The sequence below is a fragment of the Sus scrofa genome, chromosome 15 (assembly GCF_000003025.6).
Source record: "Sus scrofa isolate TJ Tabasco breed Duroc chromosome 15, Sscrofa11.1, whole genome shotgun sequence".
In the NCBI taxonomy this organism is placed as follows: Eukaryota; Metazoa; Chordata; class Mammalia; order Artiodactyla; family Suidae; genus Sus; species Sus scrofa.
Window position 1 is genome coordinate 31,569,939 of NC_010457.5, and position 12,911 is coordinate 31,582,849.

A 12,911-nucleotide genomic window follows, 5' to 3' on the forward strand; every position below is an offset into this window, starting at 1 on the left:
TTTATAATGATTTTTAATTTTTTTCCATTATAGCTGGTTTACAGTGTTCTGTCAATTTTCTACTGTACAGCAAGGTGACCCAGTCACACATACTTTTTTCTCACATTATCATGCTCCATCATAAGTGACCAGACATAGTTCCCAGTGCTACACAGCAGGATCTTATTGCTTACCCATTCCAAAGGCAATAGTTTGCATCTATTAACTCCAAATTCCCAGTCCATCCTACTCCCTCCCCTTCCCCCTTGGCAACCATAAGTCTTTTCTCCAAGTCCATGATGTTCTTTTCTGTGGAAAGGTTCATTTGTACTGTTTATTAGATTCCAGATATAAGTGATATCATAAGGTATTTGTCTCTCTCTTTCTGCCTTCACTTGTATGAGAATCTCTAGTTCCATCCATGTTGTTCTTTTTGATGGCTGAGTAGTATTCCATTATACCACATCTTCTTAATCCAATCATATGTTGATGGACATTTAGATTGTTTCCATGTCTTGGCTATTGTGAATAATGCTGCAATGAACATGTATTTTTTCAAGGAAAGTTTTGTCCAGATGTCTTCCCACGAGTGGGATTACTGGGTCATATGGTAGTTCTCTATTTAGTTTTCTGAGGCACCCCCATACTGTTTTCCATTGTGGTTGTATCAGTTTATATTCCCACCAACAGAGTAGGAGGGTACCCTTTTCTCCACACCCTCTCCAGCATTTGCTATTTGTTGAATTGTTAATGGTGGCCATTCTGACAGGTGTGAGGTGGTACCTCATGGTAGTTTTGCTTTGCATTTCTCTAATAATTAGGATGTTGAGCATTTTTTCATGTGCCTGTTGGCTACCTGTACTTCATATTTTAAAAAAAATTTGATATTTAGAATATTTCTACATGTTTCTACCAGTCTTCATAAGTATACTTTTTAGTGATTAAACAATACTCAACAAATGAATGTACCAAAATGTCCTAAATCACTGTTTTTCAACTTTTCCATTATCTCTTTTTCTGTTACTATAGGCAATGTGCTTATGTCCATCTTTGGGTGTATATGATTTAGTTTCTGCTGGATTATAGCTCTAGGATAGATTTCTAGGTTTGAAATGACTGAATCAAAAGATGCAGTTTTGTGACTGGGTCAAATTTTGCTAAATTTCTTTCTAATATTATGTCTATTCATAATGTGTATTAGTTATCTACTGTTGCATGAAAAGTTACCATAAAATGAAGTGACTTAATATAACCCACATTTATTATCTCACTGTTTCAGTGGGTGGGGATCCAGGCATGGCTTGAATGTGTCCTCTGCTTCAGGATGTCACAGGCTGCAATAGAGGTGTCGACAAAGGCTGGGGTCTCATCTGAAAACTAGACTGAGAGAGGATTTTCTTCCAGGTTGTCAGGATTCAGTTCATGGTGGGTTGTTGGATGGAGGGCCTCTCTGCTTAGCTGGCTGTTGGTCAGAGGCCACCCTTAGCTCCTTGCCACGTGGGCCTCCCCAATATGGTGACATACTTCATCAAAGCATGACTCCGAGAATATACCAGCCTGCTAGCAAGACAAAGGTCACAATTTTTGTAACATAATCACGGCTGCCTTATTCTGTTTTTATTTTTGGTTTTTGTTTTTTTATAGCCACACCTGTGGGATATGGAAGTTCCTGGTCTGCTTATTGAATCTGAGCCACAGCTGCAGCAATGCTGGACCCTTTAACTCACTGTGCTGGACAGAGGATTGAACCAGTGCCTCCGCAGCGACCTGAGCCTCTGCAGTTGGATTCTTAACCCTCTGTGGCACAAAGGAACAAGAATAAGAAGCTCCCTTATTCTTGTTTTGAACCAAGAGATACTGGAGAGAGGATGACGCAAGGCTAAGGACACCAGAGCAGGGATCACAGGGGCCACCTTGGAGGCTGCCTCCTACAAATGTCAAAAGGGCATACACTGATGCCACTTTACCTCGACCTCACCAACACAGAATGTTCTAGAACTTAAAAATGACTGGTATGGTAGGTGGAAAAACTGCTGTCCCGTTCTACTGCTGTCTCCCTTAGGGCCACCTGGGTCCCTTGCTCCCAAATGCTGCCAAGTGATCCCCCAAAAGTTGTCCACTGAGAGCAAAGTAAGGAACTGCTCACACCCCACCCCCACCCCTTGCACCCTGCGTGAGGCAGCAGAATTCCTTGAGAGGGATGCAGCCTCAAGAAATGGCTGGTGTTTGGGCAGCAACTCCCAGACCTGAACACCCTGGTACCACCTGGAAGCACCAACATTTAGGAGCCAGCCTTCTTTGAAGGCTTTCACTATAAACTCTCTCTGGAATTCACGTTTTGCAAATTTCATTGCCAAAACAATGCTGTATGATACACATTAATTCCCCATTTTACAGATAGGAAACGCAGCACCAGAGGTGGGAAATTACTTGTTCCAGGTCACTCCGCTGAAGTGGCAGGCCGGGGTTTGGAGCCACAGCAAGCTGCCCACTCTGTGTTCCCCCTCTGTCTCCTTAGGTCCTCTTGTCCTCAGCCGGGGCCTCCTAAGGCTCCAAAACACCCCGCCCTTCTGCCCCACCCCCACTCAACACTAAATATGATAGAAGGGGGGGGGTCCCTTTCTCTTAGTTAGCTGAAAGGGGTTCCAGAAGTTTCTGCTCAGTTTCCATTGTTTCCTAATAAAAAAGCTGAGCTGGAGAGTTACCTCTAACCAGCATGAGAAGAAAGCTCTGGGGGCCACAGTCCAAGTCTGCCCCCTGGAAGCCTCAGGATAAATAGGGTAGCATAAATTCAGGGTTTTGAGGATGGAATCGGGAGCTGGAGTGCCAGCTTCAAATCCTAGTTCTGCCACTTACAAAGCTTTATGATGTGGGACAAATTTCTTCACCTTTCTGTACTATTTGCTTGCCTTCAAAATCAAAATAACGCAACCGGAGTTCCCACTGTGGTGCAATGGGATCAGTGGCGTCTTGCGAGCACTGGAACACAGGTTTGATCCCCGGTCTGGTACAGTGGGTTAAGGATCCAGCATTGCCAGAGCTTTGGCTTAGGTCACAACTGCAGCTCAGATCTGATCCCTGGCCCAGGAACTCCATATACCGTTGGATGGCCAAAAAAATAGAAAAAAAAAAATCCAATATAACTAACCACATGTTCCAATTTGGGGATAAGTTTTTTTGGCCATGACTGTGGACTGCAAAAGTCCCCAGGCTAGGGATCAAACACATGCTGCAGCAGTGATGATGCTAGATCCTTAACCACCAGGCCACCAGGGAACTCCCCAGGGATAAATTTTTAAACTACCTCTAAGAGCCTAGCAGTGTCTAGTGCCCAATAAAATCCCCATAATATTACTAGGAATGGAGTGGGCAGGTCTCACCAGGTGAGGACCTATGCCTCCATCTGGGACCCATCTCTGACAGGTGTACACGTGGGGAGCAGGATCCCATGGGTACGGGCTGAGCTCCAGGCATGGCTGTACAGAGCCCTGTGTTGCAGACACTGGCTGGTGGGGACAGAGAAGGTGGAGCCTGCTAAGGTTAGGGGTGCGCAGGGCCAGCACAGTGACCCTGGGACTCCCCTCCTTGTACTGGGTCTGGATGTAACTGTACGTGTGTGTTTTGGGGGACGTGAACTGAAGTTTGGCACCTCCCATCAGCCTCAATATGGATTAAGTCATGAGCCATGGCAGCTGTCGACGAGAAACACCTCCTGAGCAGAGCACAGGGTGAAAATCAGGAGTGAGACACTCTGTGCACTGAGAAAACTGGCAGAACAGGTCTTCAGACAGATATTTTGAGGAGACTTTAGGAGCCCAATCCTTGCATCTCCTCGTATCTAGACAAACACTAAAATCCTTCATGGTGATGTCTGCTCCTCGTGACTAGCAGTAACCTTCACGAGACCAGCAGCAAGTTTTGTAAAATGGCTGCATGCATCTCTCTCCTCACCTTTTAACAAACACTGATATTATTTCCCCCTGGCTCTTCGGGGCTGTATTTCAGAGCTATCTAAATACTGCAGCCAGGGCTTAGTTAAGTCAAAACAAAGGATGCCACAGTCATCTTCAAATGCAGCCACCTCCAAGGGTGAACAGTGAGTCCTGAAGCAACTCAGGAAGGAAACAAAGAATACCTGCCACCTAGCAGCCATCAGATTGCAGCTATTCCTAACTGTGAGCCCTAAGGAAACCCAGGCTGTGAAAACTCAGGATGCTGGCCCTGATAGTGGATGTGCATATCAAAGGAAGGATTTCAGCAAGCCCAGGCCTCTTTGGTTCTTGCTACCTGTGCTTTGTTGGAAAAACCCCTATATATCTTAGCTCCCCCCCTTGCCTCCTTGGAGCGGTTTCTCAGGGCTATCTGAGATGCCGCCTCCCGGGCTTAAGTCCTAACTTTGCCTCAAATAAAATCTAACTCTCAACTTTCAGGTTGTGCTTTTTTCCCCCCAGGTCGACAGGGGGTGGGGGTGTATTGGCACATTGACACAGCTCTGAGAACCATGGGCATGTGGGGGACATGACTCAATAGAACAAGTTCTCTAGGGACCCCAGGGCAGAGCACTGATGATGGAGGCAGGTGGCTGGCACCTGAGAGAGAAAGATGCAGGACAACGTTTATAGGCTAACTTCCTGCCACCTGGCCCATCTGCCAAGCCCTAGAACATGGTTTTTAACCTTTCTGGGATCAACCCCTGCAAGAGCACAAAATGTCACAAAATTTGGGGGGTCATCTTCCCCTAAAGCCTCGGGGTCCCTGGTGCCCTAACAAATAATCTGTGCTCTAGAGGAAGTCACCCCCAATTGTCCTGGTTTCCCCAGTGAAGCTGGCAATCATGGAAGACTGAGGCCAAGCCAGGCCTTTGGACAGTCCCAATGTGGGAAGGTAGGACAGGGTCACAGGCGATTGACAATGGCCTTGCCCAGCGCAGCCAGCCAGCAGGACTGTAATTGCTCAGACTCTAAGGAGCTGGGCCTATGTCTGTCGGAGCATAAGGGCGTTGCTCATTTATTCATGAATGTGGAGAGCCTCAGTCCAGAGCTGTGAACAGGACACACAACCCTGTCCTTGCAGACAGTACATTTTGGTAGAGGGGAGGCTAAATCATGGTCCCTAAAATGCTTAATTACGGTTGGCAGCAGAGGCTAGGAAGAGGTACAAGGCATGATGGGGCGGGTTCCTGGAGTCAGTCCCTGAGGATCCCCGCAGGAGGAGCCCTAAGAACCAAGCAGAGGGCAGGCCGGGAGAGCACCCCAGACTGAGCTAGAGGTGGACGGGTCCCTGGGCTGGGAACAGCTGGGACTTGCCAGGCTGAGTAAACTGGGTCTTGTTTCTTTTTGACACATCAAGGAGAAAGTTAGGAGTTCCCGTCGTGGCGCAGGAACCATGAGGAACCATGAGGTTCCGACTAGGAACCATGAGGTTGCGGGTTTGGTCCCTGCCCTTGCTCAGTGGGTTAACGATCCGGTGTTGCTGTGAGCTGTGGTATAGGTCGCAGACATGGCTCGGATCCCGCGTTGCTGTGGCTCTGGCGTAGACTGATGGCTACAGCTCCTATTTGACCCCTAGCCTGGGAACCTCCATATGCTGCGGGAGCGGCCCAAAGAAATAGCAAAAAGAGAAAAAAAAAAAAAAAGGAGAAAGTTAATGACAAGAGCTGAGCTCTGCTGGAATAGAAAGAGAAGATGACCTCTTCAATCACACCTGGTCAAGGAGACCTCCCCAATTACACATGCGCAGTAAGACTCCTAGGGGTCATAAAGGGAGGGGGCTTCAGGCCATAATAAGTACTGATACGTTCCCGGCACCCTTTGCTCTGGAATCCATCTTTGCCAAAAGATGCACACGCATATGGGGAAGGTCCTGGGTCCCTCGGGTGTGAGAAATAAAGCAAGATAATTGGCCAAAGGTAAACAAAGACCCAGAAGAACTGTGCTACGTGAGTTAAATCCCCTCTCTGGTGGCTCCTCACTCAGGGGGACACCAGCACCCGCACTCTTTAAGGTGTGTATTAGTTCTTTGCTTCTGACTTAAATAAACTACTTCTCTGTGTGCTCTCCCACATGCTGTACTGTGACTCAAACAAACTTTATACCTGTTTTCAATCTTTGCCTCCTTGAAACATTTTTTTTTTCTTTTTAGGGCCACATCTGCAGCATATGGAGGCTCCCAGGCTAGGGGTCTAATTGGAGCTGTAGCCATCAGTCTACGCCAGAGCCACAGCAACGCGGGATCCGAGCCATGTCTGTGACCTACACCACAGCTCACAGCAACACCGGATCCTTAACCCACTGAGGGAGGCCAGGGATCAAACCCGCAACCTCATGGTTCCTAGTCAGATTCCTTCTCACTGCACCCCGAAAGGAACTCCTCCTTCTTGCTCTCAACAGGGAGCAAGAATCAGGGAAATTCTGCTTCTAGCCTCTAGCTGGTCTAGCAGCTAGGATTCCTGGTTTTCACCCAACCTGCCCAGGTTCAATTCCTGAGCAGAGAATTAGATTTTGATTTAAACCATCACTCACTGCTGCCTCTCCAAGACCAAGATGAAGGCCTGTGTGGGCAGGTGGGGAGGCAGGGAGGCAGCCAAGGAGGTCAGACTCCACAAAGCATGGGTCACAGGGTGGTCACAGAGCCAGCAGACCCAGGCTTGAAGATGCAGTTTTGGCCAAAAGCAAAGGGATGCCTGCAAAGGGTTTTAAGCAGGAGAGAACTGAACCAGACCTGCACTTCCAATAGTTTCCCTAAGAGAGGTGGGGAGAATGGCCAGGAAGCCCAAGTGAGGAACAGCCTGGGGCCAAGGGGGTGGGTGTAGATGGAGCTGAAAGACTATGGGCAGCATCAGCCCACTGTCGACAACCCAGCAGGAAAGCAGGCCACCCCTGCCAGCTCTCTCCATTCATGATCTTCTGCAGGGACAGTGGGCCACAGATGAGTGGGCCTCCCAGGACAGCTCTGTGCCTTCCCTGGGTGTGGCCTAAACCCTCTGTCCCCAGTTACACTGGCACTAGGTCTGAATCCTTCAACTCTTCCAGAGAAAACATAATCACCAGCAAAGAAGAATACAAGAATGGCCTGAAAAGATGCTCAGCATGGCTATTAGAGAAACACAAATCAAAACTATGAGGAGTTCCCATTGTGGCCCAGTGGGTTAAGGACCTGGCACTGTCTCTATGAGGATATACGTTCGATCCCTGGCCTTGCTCAGTGTGTTAAGGATCCAGGGTAGGTTGCAGATATGGCTCAGATCTGGTGCTGCTGTGACTGTGGTGGGGGTTGCAGCTGCAGCTCCAATTCAACCCCTGACCCAGGAATTTCCATATGCTGTAGGTATGGCATAAAATGGAGAAAAAAAAAAAAACAAAAAAAAAAACCCCAAAACTACAAAGAGATGCCACCTCACGTGGGTCAAAATGGCCATCATCAAAATGTCTACAAATAAGAAATGCTGGAGAGTGGAGAAAAAGGAAGCTTCCTATACTGTTGGTTGGAATGTAAACTGGGGCAGCCACTATGGAGAACAGTATGGAGGTTCCTCAAAAAACTAAAAACGCAGTTGTCATATGATCCAGCAATCCCACTCCTAGGCATATACCCAGACAAAACTTTCATTTAAAAAGATATATGCGCCCCTATATTCATAGCAGCACTATTCACCGTAGCCAAGACATGGAAACAACCTAAATGTGCATCAACAGAGGAGTGGATCAATAGGATGTGATACATGTACACAATGCAATACTACTTGGTCATAAAAAGAATGAAATAATGCTATTTGCAGCAACTTGGAGGGACCTAGAGGATATCATACTAAGCAAAGTAAGTCAGAAAGAGAAAGACAAGTATCACATGATTTCACTTATATGTGGAATCTAAAACATGGTCCAGGAGTTCCCATTATGGCTCAGCGGGTTAAGAACTCAACAAGCATCCATGAGGATGTGGGTTTGATCCCTGGCCTCACTCAGTGGGTTCAGGATCTGGCGTTGCCACAAGCTGCAGTGTAGGTTACAGACATGGCTCAGATTGGACATTGCTGTGGCTGAGGAACAGACCAGAGGCTGAAGCTCCGATTTGACCCCTAGCCTTGGAACTTCCATATGTTGCATATGCAGCCCTAAAAAAAAAAAAAAAGAAAATGTAAAATATGGTACAAATGAACCTATCTACCAAACAGAAAAACTCACAGACATGGAAAACAGGTTCGTGGTTGCCAAAGGGGAAGGAGCGTGGGGGAGGGAAGGATTGGGAGTTGGAGATTGGCAGATACAAACCATAATATAATGGAATGGATAAAGAACAAGATCCTACTGTATAGCACAGGAAACTATATTTAATACCCTGTGATAAACCATAATAGAAAAGAATATGGAAAAAATGTATACATGTACAACCAAATCACTCTGCTGTACAGCAATTAACACAATATTGTAAATCAACTGTACTTCAATAAAATAAAGAAAAAAAAAAAAAAAGAATGCAGGGATGGCCAAGCAAGCCTGGTTTGCTCATCACAAGGCTCCTCACTTTCCCAGCCAGTGCCCTCTAGCCAAGGATCATAAGTGGGGTCTGCTCTATACACCGCAGGGCTCCAGGTTGGGTAAGGCTGCAGCCTCCCCTGGGTCCTGCCCAAGTGGACACCAGGTCTGGCCCACTGCCTACCTCCACCCCACTGTTCTCCCTGCTGCTGTGAGCCAAGCTCACCCCATCTCCATCTCTCCTCACTGGCCCCCCTGCTCTCCAAGCATCATCAGCCACACTTTTGCAGGCCTCACTAGGTTCCGGCAACATCCTCTCACCCAGGGGTTCTCCTGGGACCCCATCAAGCCTGGCTGGTCCCCTGGCCCTCTCCCTGTGTCACCCCTCAGCTATCAGGCCCACACCAGCTTCTCACCTTGGCCTCTCAGAGGTTTTAATCTCTACCACAGTACGAGGAGATCGCCATCAGACCACCAGGCAAATGATGGGGTGATTCCTCGCTGTAAGAAAGAGCTGGCTTCACCTCTCGCAGGAGGATGTGGCCTGACCTCCACAGCCCTTTGGATTCCAAGAGCCAGAAAGAAGGATCTCCCATGGCACCCCCTCTCCCAGGACCTTGCGTTCATGATCTCATGCAACCCCACAACACCATCAGGAGTTCGCATCACTCCCATTTCACAGTAGAGGAAACCAAGGCTCAGATTCAAAAAGGGATGGGCCTAAGGTCATGGAGATCATAGATGGTGGACTGGGGTAGAGTCTGGACTGTTTAACTCCAAAGCCTGTGAATTTTCTGATCCCGGGCTCTGGGCGCAGAGGCCCCAAGGGCGCCCCCCCAAGAGTCCATGGTGGGAAGGCACTGGCTGGAGCTGGACCAGTCCTGGGGAGGAGGCCCTCAGGAGCTGCTGGAGCTGTGTGCTGCCCTCCACAGCTGCAGTACCAAGTCCCGGCGGGTTGTGTAGGGCAAGTGTTTGATGCGGAACCAGTGTCTGGGCACGACGTTCCCGCTGGGTGTATACAGCTGCTCCCCAGGCCGGCCCAGGAGGCTGCGCAGGGCCAGGTTGCAGGATAGAACCTTCTCGTAGAACTCCACTCCGCCCCAGGCATAGGCCACAGACAGGGAGGCTGCCCGCCAGTCCAGCCAGGCTTCCAGGGCATGGGTAAGAGAGTCCGTGCAGAAGGCATAGGCCACAAAGCCGGCCACTGCTGCCAGCAAGTTGAAGGCAGCCCGTAAGTTCAAGGGGCCTCCGTAGAGCCCCAGGGCATGCTTGGCAACCACGCTCAGTGCCCAGGTGCCCGCCAGGCAGGCGGGGGCGGGCAGGGCCTGCAGGGCAGCCGCACTGCTCTCCAGGTACACCACCTCCCTGGCCAAGGCGAACTTCTGGGCATCGCGGGACAAGGTCAGGGCATCTCTGAGCCTGGCACCCGCTGGGTTCTGCCAGTCTACTCGCTGCCCATGGACCACCACAGGCTCATCGGCCTTGGTTACCGGGCCACCTAGGAAGCTGGCGGGGATGCCTACCACAGCCCCGGCGTGGAGTCTCGGGAAGCCGGCGCTCACGGGCTGGAAGGTGAAGGTGGTAAAGGCCTCGAAGTGGTGGCCTGAGGGAACACCAATGTCCTGCAGCACCTCCTGGAAGAGGCCCTGCAGCTCTGGGGAGAGGGGGGCCGGCCGGCCCTGAGGCCAGTACTGGTACAGCCACTGGACCACAGGATCTGGGAAGAGGTGGTACGAGATCTGCGCCCCAAACAGACCCGCACAGGAACCCACCAACAGGCCTGTCCGGTGTCTCTGCACAAATGCAGTGGCCCGCCACAGGGGACCCGCCATGAGGGCTGCCACCACGGTAAACCTGGGCCAAGAGAAAGAGAAGTCAGCTCTCAGCATTGCCCAGGGCCATACCCGCTTTCACTGAGGCAACACAGCACAGGAGGCTCAAGCTCTGCCTCCAAATCATTTTCCCCACCTGCCAAAGGGGCAGGTGACAGAGGCCAACCACATGGGTGTCTGTGCAGAGTCAATGAACACACATAAAATGATCTGACAAGAAGCAGACACCCCTTGTGGAAATGGGTGTGATGATTCCTTTTATTTTTAATTTTTTTTGGCTGCACCTGTGACATATGGACGTTTCCAGGCCAAGGACAGAATGTGAGCTGCAGTTGTGACTTACCCCACAACTGCAGCAACTCTGGATCCTTAACCCACTACACTCCTGTGGGAACTCCCAATGATTCCTTTTATTCCTGGGCACAGCACCAAGTACTGTGCACTCTTTAAGAACAGCACTAAGTATTGTGCACTAAGCACTCCCTCACTCCACTATTCATTCCATACTGAATATGATCACTAATTTATACATGAAATATTCATGTTCCACTTATTCAGTACTCACTATATGCTAGACATAGTTCTGAGAGCTTTACCTATAATATTTAACAACTGAATCCTTATAACTCTGTGACCTCATTATTACTATCATCCCCTTCCCACTTTTTTTTTGCTTTTTAGGGCCGCACCTGTGGCATAGAGATGTTCCCAGGCTAGGGTTGAATTGGAGCTGCAGCTGCTGGCCATGCCAGATCCAAGATAAGCCCACGACTTACACCACAGTTCATGGCAAGGCCGCATCCTTTAACCCACTGAGTGAGGCTAGGGATGGAACCCTCATCCTCATGGATACTAGTCAGGTTCTTAATGGCTGAAGCACAATGGGAACTCACTATTGTCCCTATTTTAAAGCAGTGAAAACTGAAACACAGAGAAGCTAAGTAAACTGGTCAAAACCCCATAAGTGCTATGGTCAGAACTGTGTCCCTCCAAATTCTGATGTTGAAGTCTCAGCTCCCAGGACCTCAGAATGTGACTGGACTTAGAGATAGGTAATTCAGTTAAAACAACACCCTTAGGATAGGCCCCAACCCAGGATAACTGGTGTCCTTATGAGAATGGGAGATTAGGACACAGACACAGAGGACTGACCATGAGGACACGAGTAGGAAAGAGACCATTTTATAAGCTGAGGGGAGAGGCCTCAGAAAAATCTAGCCCTGCTGAGACCTTGATCTTGGACCTCAAGCCACCAGAACTGTGAAAAAACGCATTTCTGCCACCCAGTTCTTGTCACTGCAGGTTGAGCAGACTACCACAGGCCCAGGATTTGAACACAGGTGTCCTGAGCAAGTTTTTCATTACTGAACATTTTTGATGCTAAATTAAAGACATGCAAGAACTCCCGCTGTGGCACAAAGGGAATTGGCAGTGTCTTGGGAGTTGCTGGGACACAGGTTCAATCCCTGGCCTGGCACAGTGGGTTGGGGATCCAGCCTTGCTGCAGTTGCAGATTACATAGCAACTGTGGCTCTGATCTCATCCCTGGCCTGGGATCTCCATATGCTGTGGGTGGCCCAAAATGACCAAAAAAAACAAAAACAAAAAAAAAACCACCCAGAAAACCTTTCATCATAAACCAACTTCAATCATTATCAACTCAAGGCCAGTCTTGGTTCATCTCTACTCCCATCCATACTCCCCTCCACCTGGTTTATTTTGAAACACATTCAGGGCATCTTATTACTTCATCTGAAAGTATTTCCGTAAAAATTCACAATGATTTAACTTCGGATAAAGCTTACCGTCTGCCTGTCTCTGAAAAGTGTTCACTTAGCAAATAAACTGCTGCAAACAAGAAGGTAGCATACTCCTGAACCGCTTGGCTTTTTTGCTACCAAAGAAACCCAGACCAGGAAAAGAAATGTCCTGGCAAAAGTCTCATTGCCTCCAGGACCACCAGCGCCAAGGCCGCGCGCTCCAGGGCCGTCCTAGGAGGCAGTGCGGCGCATCCCGCAGGTAGCTGGGCGAGGGACTGCAGGATTCATGCTTCCACGCCCGGCCCCCAGGTTAAAGCCCGAAACTAGAACCCCCTGCTGAGGACGCCTACGGGGGGGGTCCCGCGGGGGTCCCGCCCCCGGGTCCGCAAATCTGCCCGCCCATCCCCGCAGGCTCACCTTCTCCGCCGCAGCCGCCAGGGTCACCGAACACGTGCGCGGGGCGGGGCCAGGCGCAAAGCACGCCGGCCGGCTCTGGGGGCGGGGCCCGGGGCGGGGCTACAGGGTGGGGCTGCGGCGCAAAGCACACTCTGGGGACCAAGGCACAGGGGTAGCACGCGCGGTGGCCAGGGGGGAGCCCCGGGAGGAGCCCACCGGCTGCTGAGGCTCTCGCCGGGGCTCCTCCCAGAGGGAGCACCTTAGGGCGGGTCTAAGACCTGCGACCTCCTAGCCGCAGGCTACCGCTTCCTTTCCACTCAAAAGCGGCCTGCACCTTCCTGTTTAGCCCTGGAGGAATCAGCGGCTCCGCGTGGCTCAGGAGGTGGCCAGGGTAGAGCCCACATTGGAGCCCACGCCGCTTGTTACCTCCCCCCGTTTCCTTCCTGTCTGGAACGTCTCTGTTGGCGGTG

The 12,911-nt window shown here is 50.0% G+C and overlaps 1 protein-coding gene across 1 annotated transcript; it reads right to left on the reverse strand.

The window, feature by feature from the left end:
- Window positions 8,111–12,534, reverse strand: TMEM177 (transmembrane protein 177). Its single transcript, XM_003133310.6, has 2 exons — window positions 12,463–12,534; window positions 8,111–10,307 (listed from the first exon to the last, which is right to left on the reverse strand). The coding sequence occupies exon 2, from the start codon at window positions 10,283–10,285 to the stop codon at window positions 9,350–9,352; it is 936 nt and encodes a 311-aa protein (XP_003133358.1). The 5' UTR covers window positions 10,286–10,307; window positions 12,463–12,534; the 3' UTR covers window positions 8,111–9,349.

Bases quoted from the DNA above. Each gene is read 5' to 3' on its own strand.
- TMEM177 (XM_003133310.6), bottom strand. From the start codon at position 10,285: ATGGCGGGTCCCCTGTGGCGGGCCACTGCATTTGTGCAGAGACACCGG.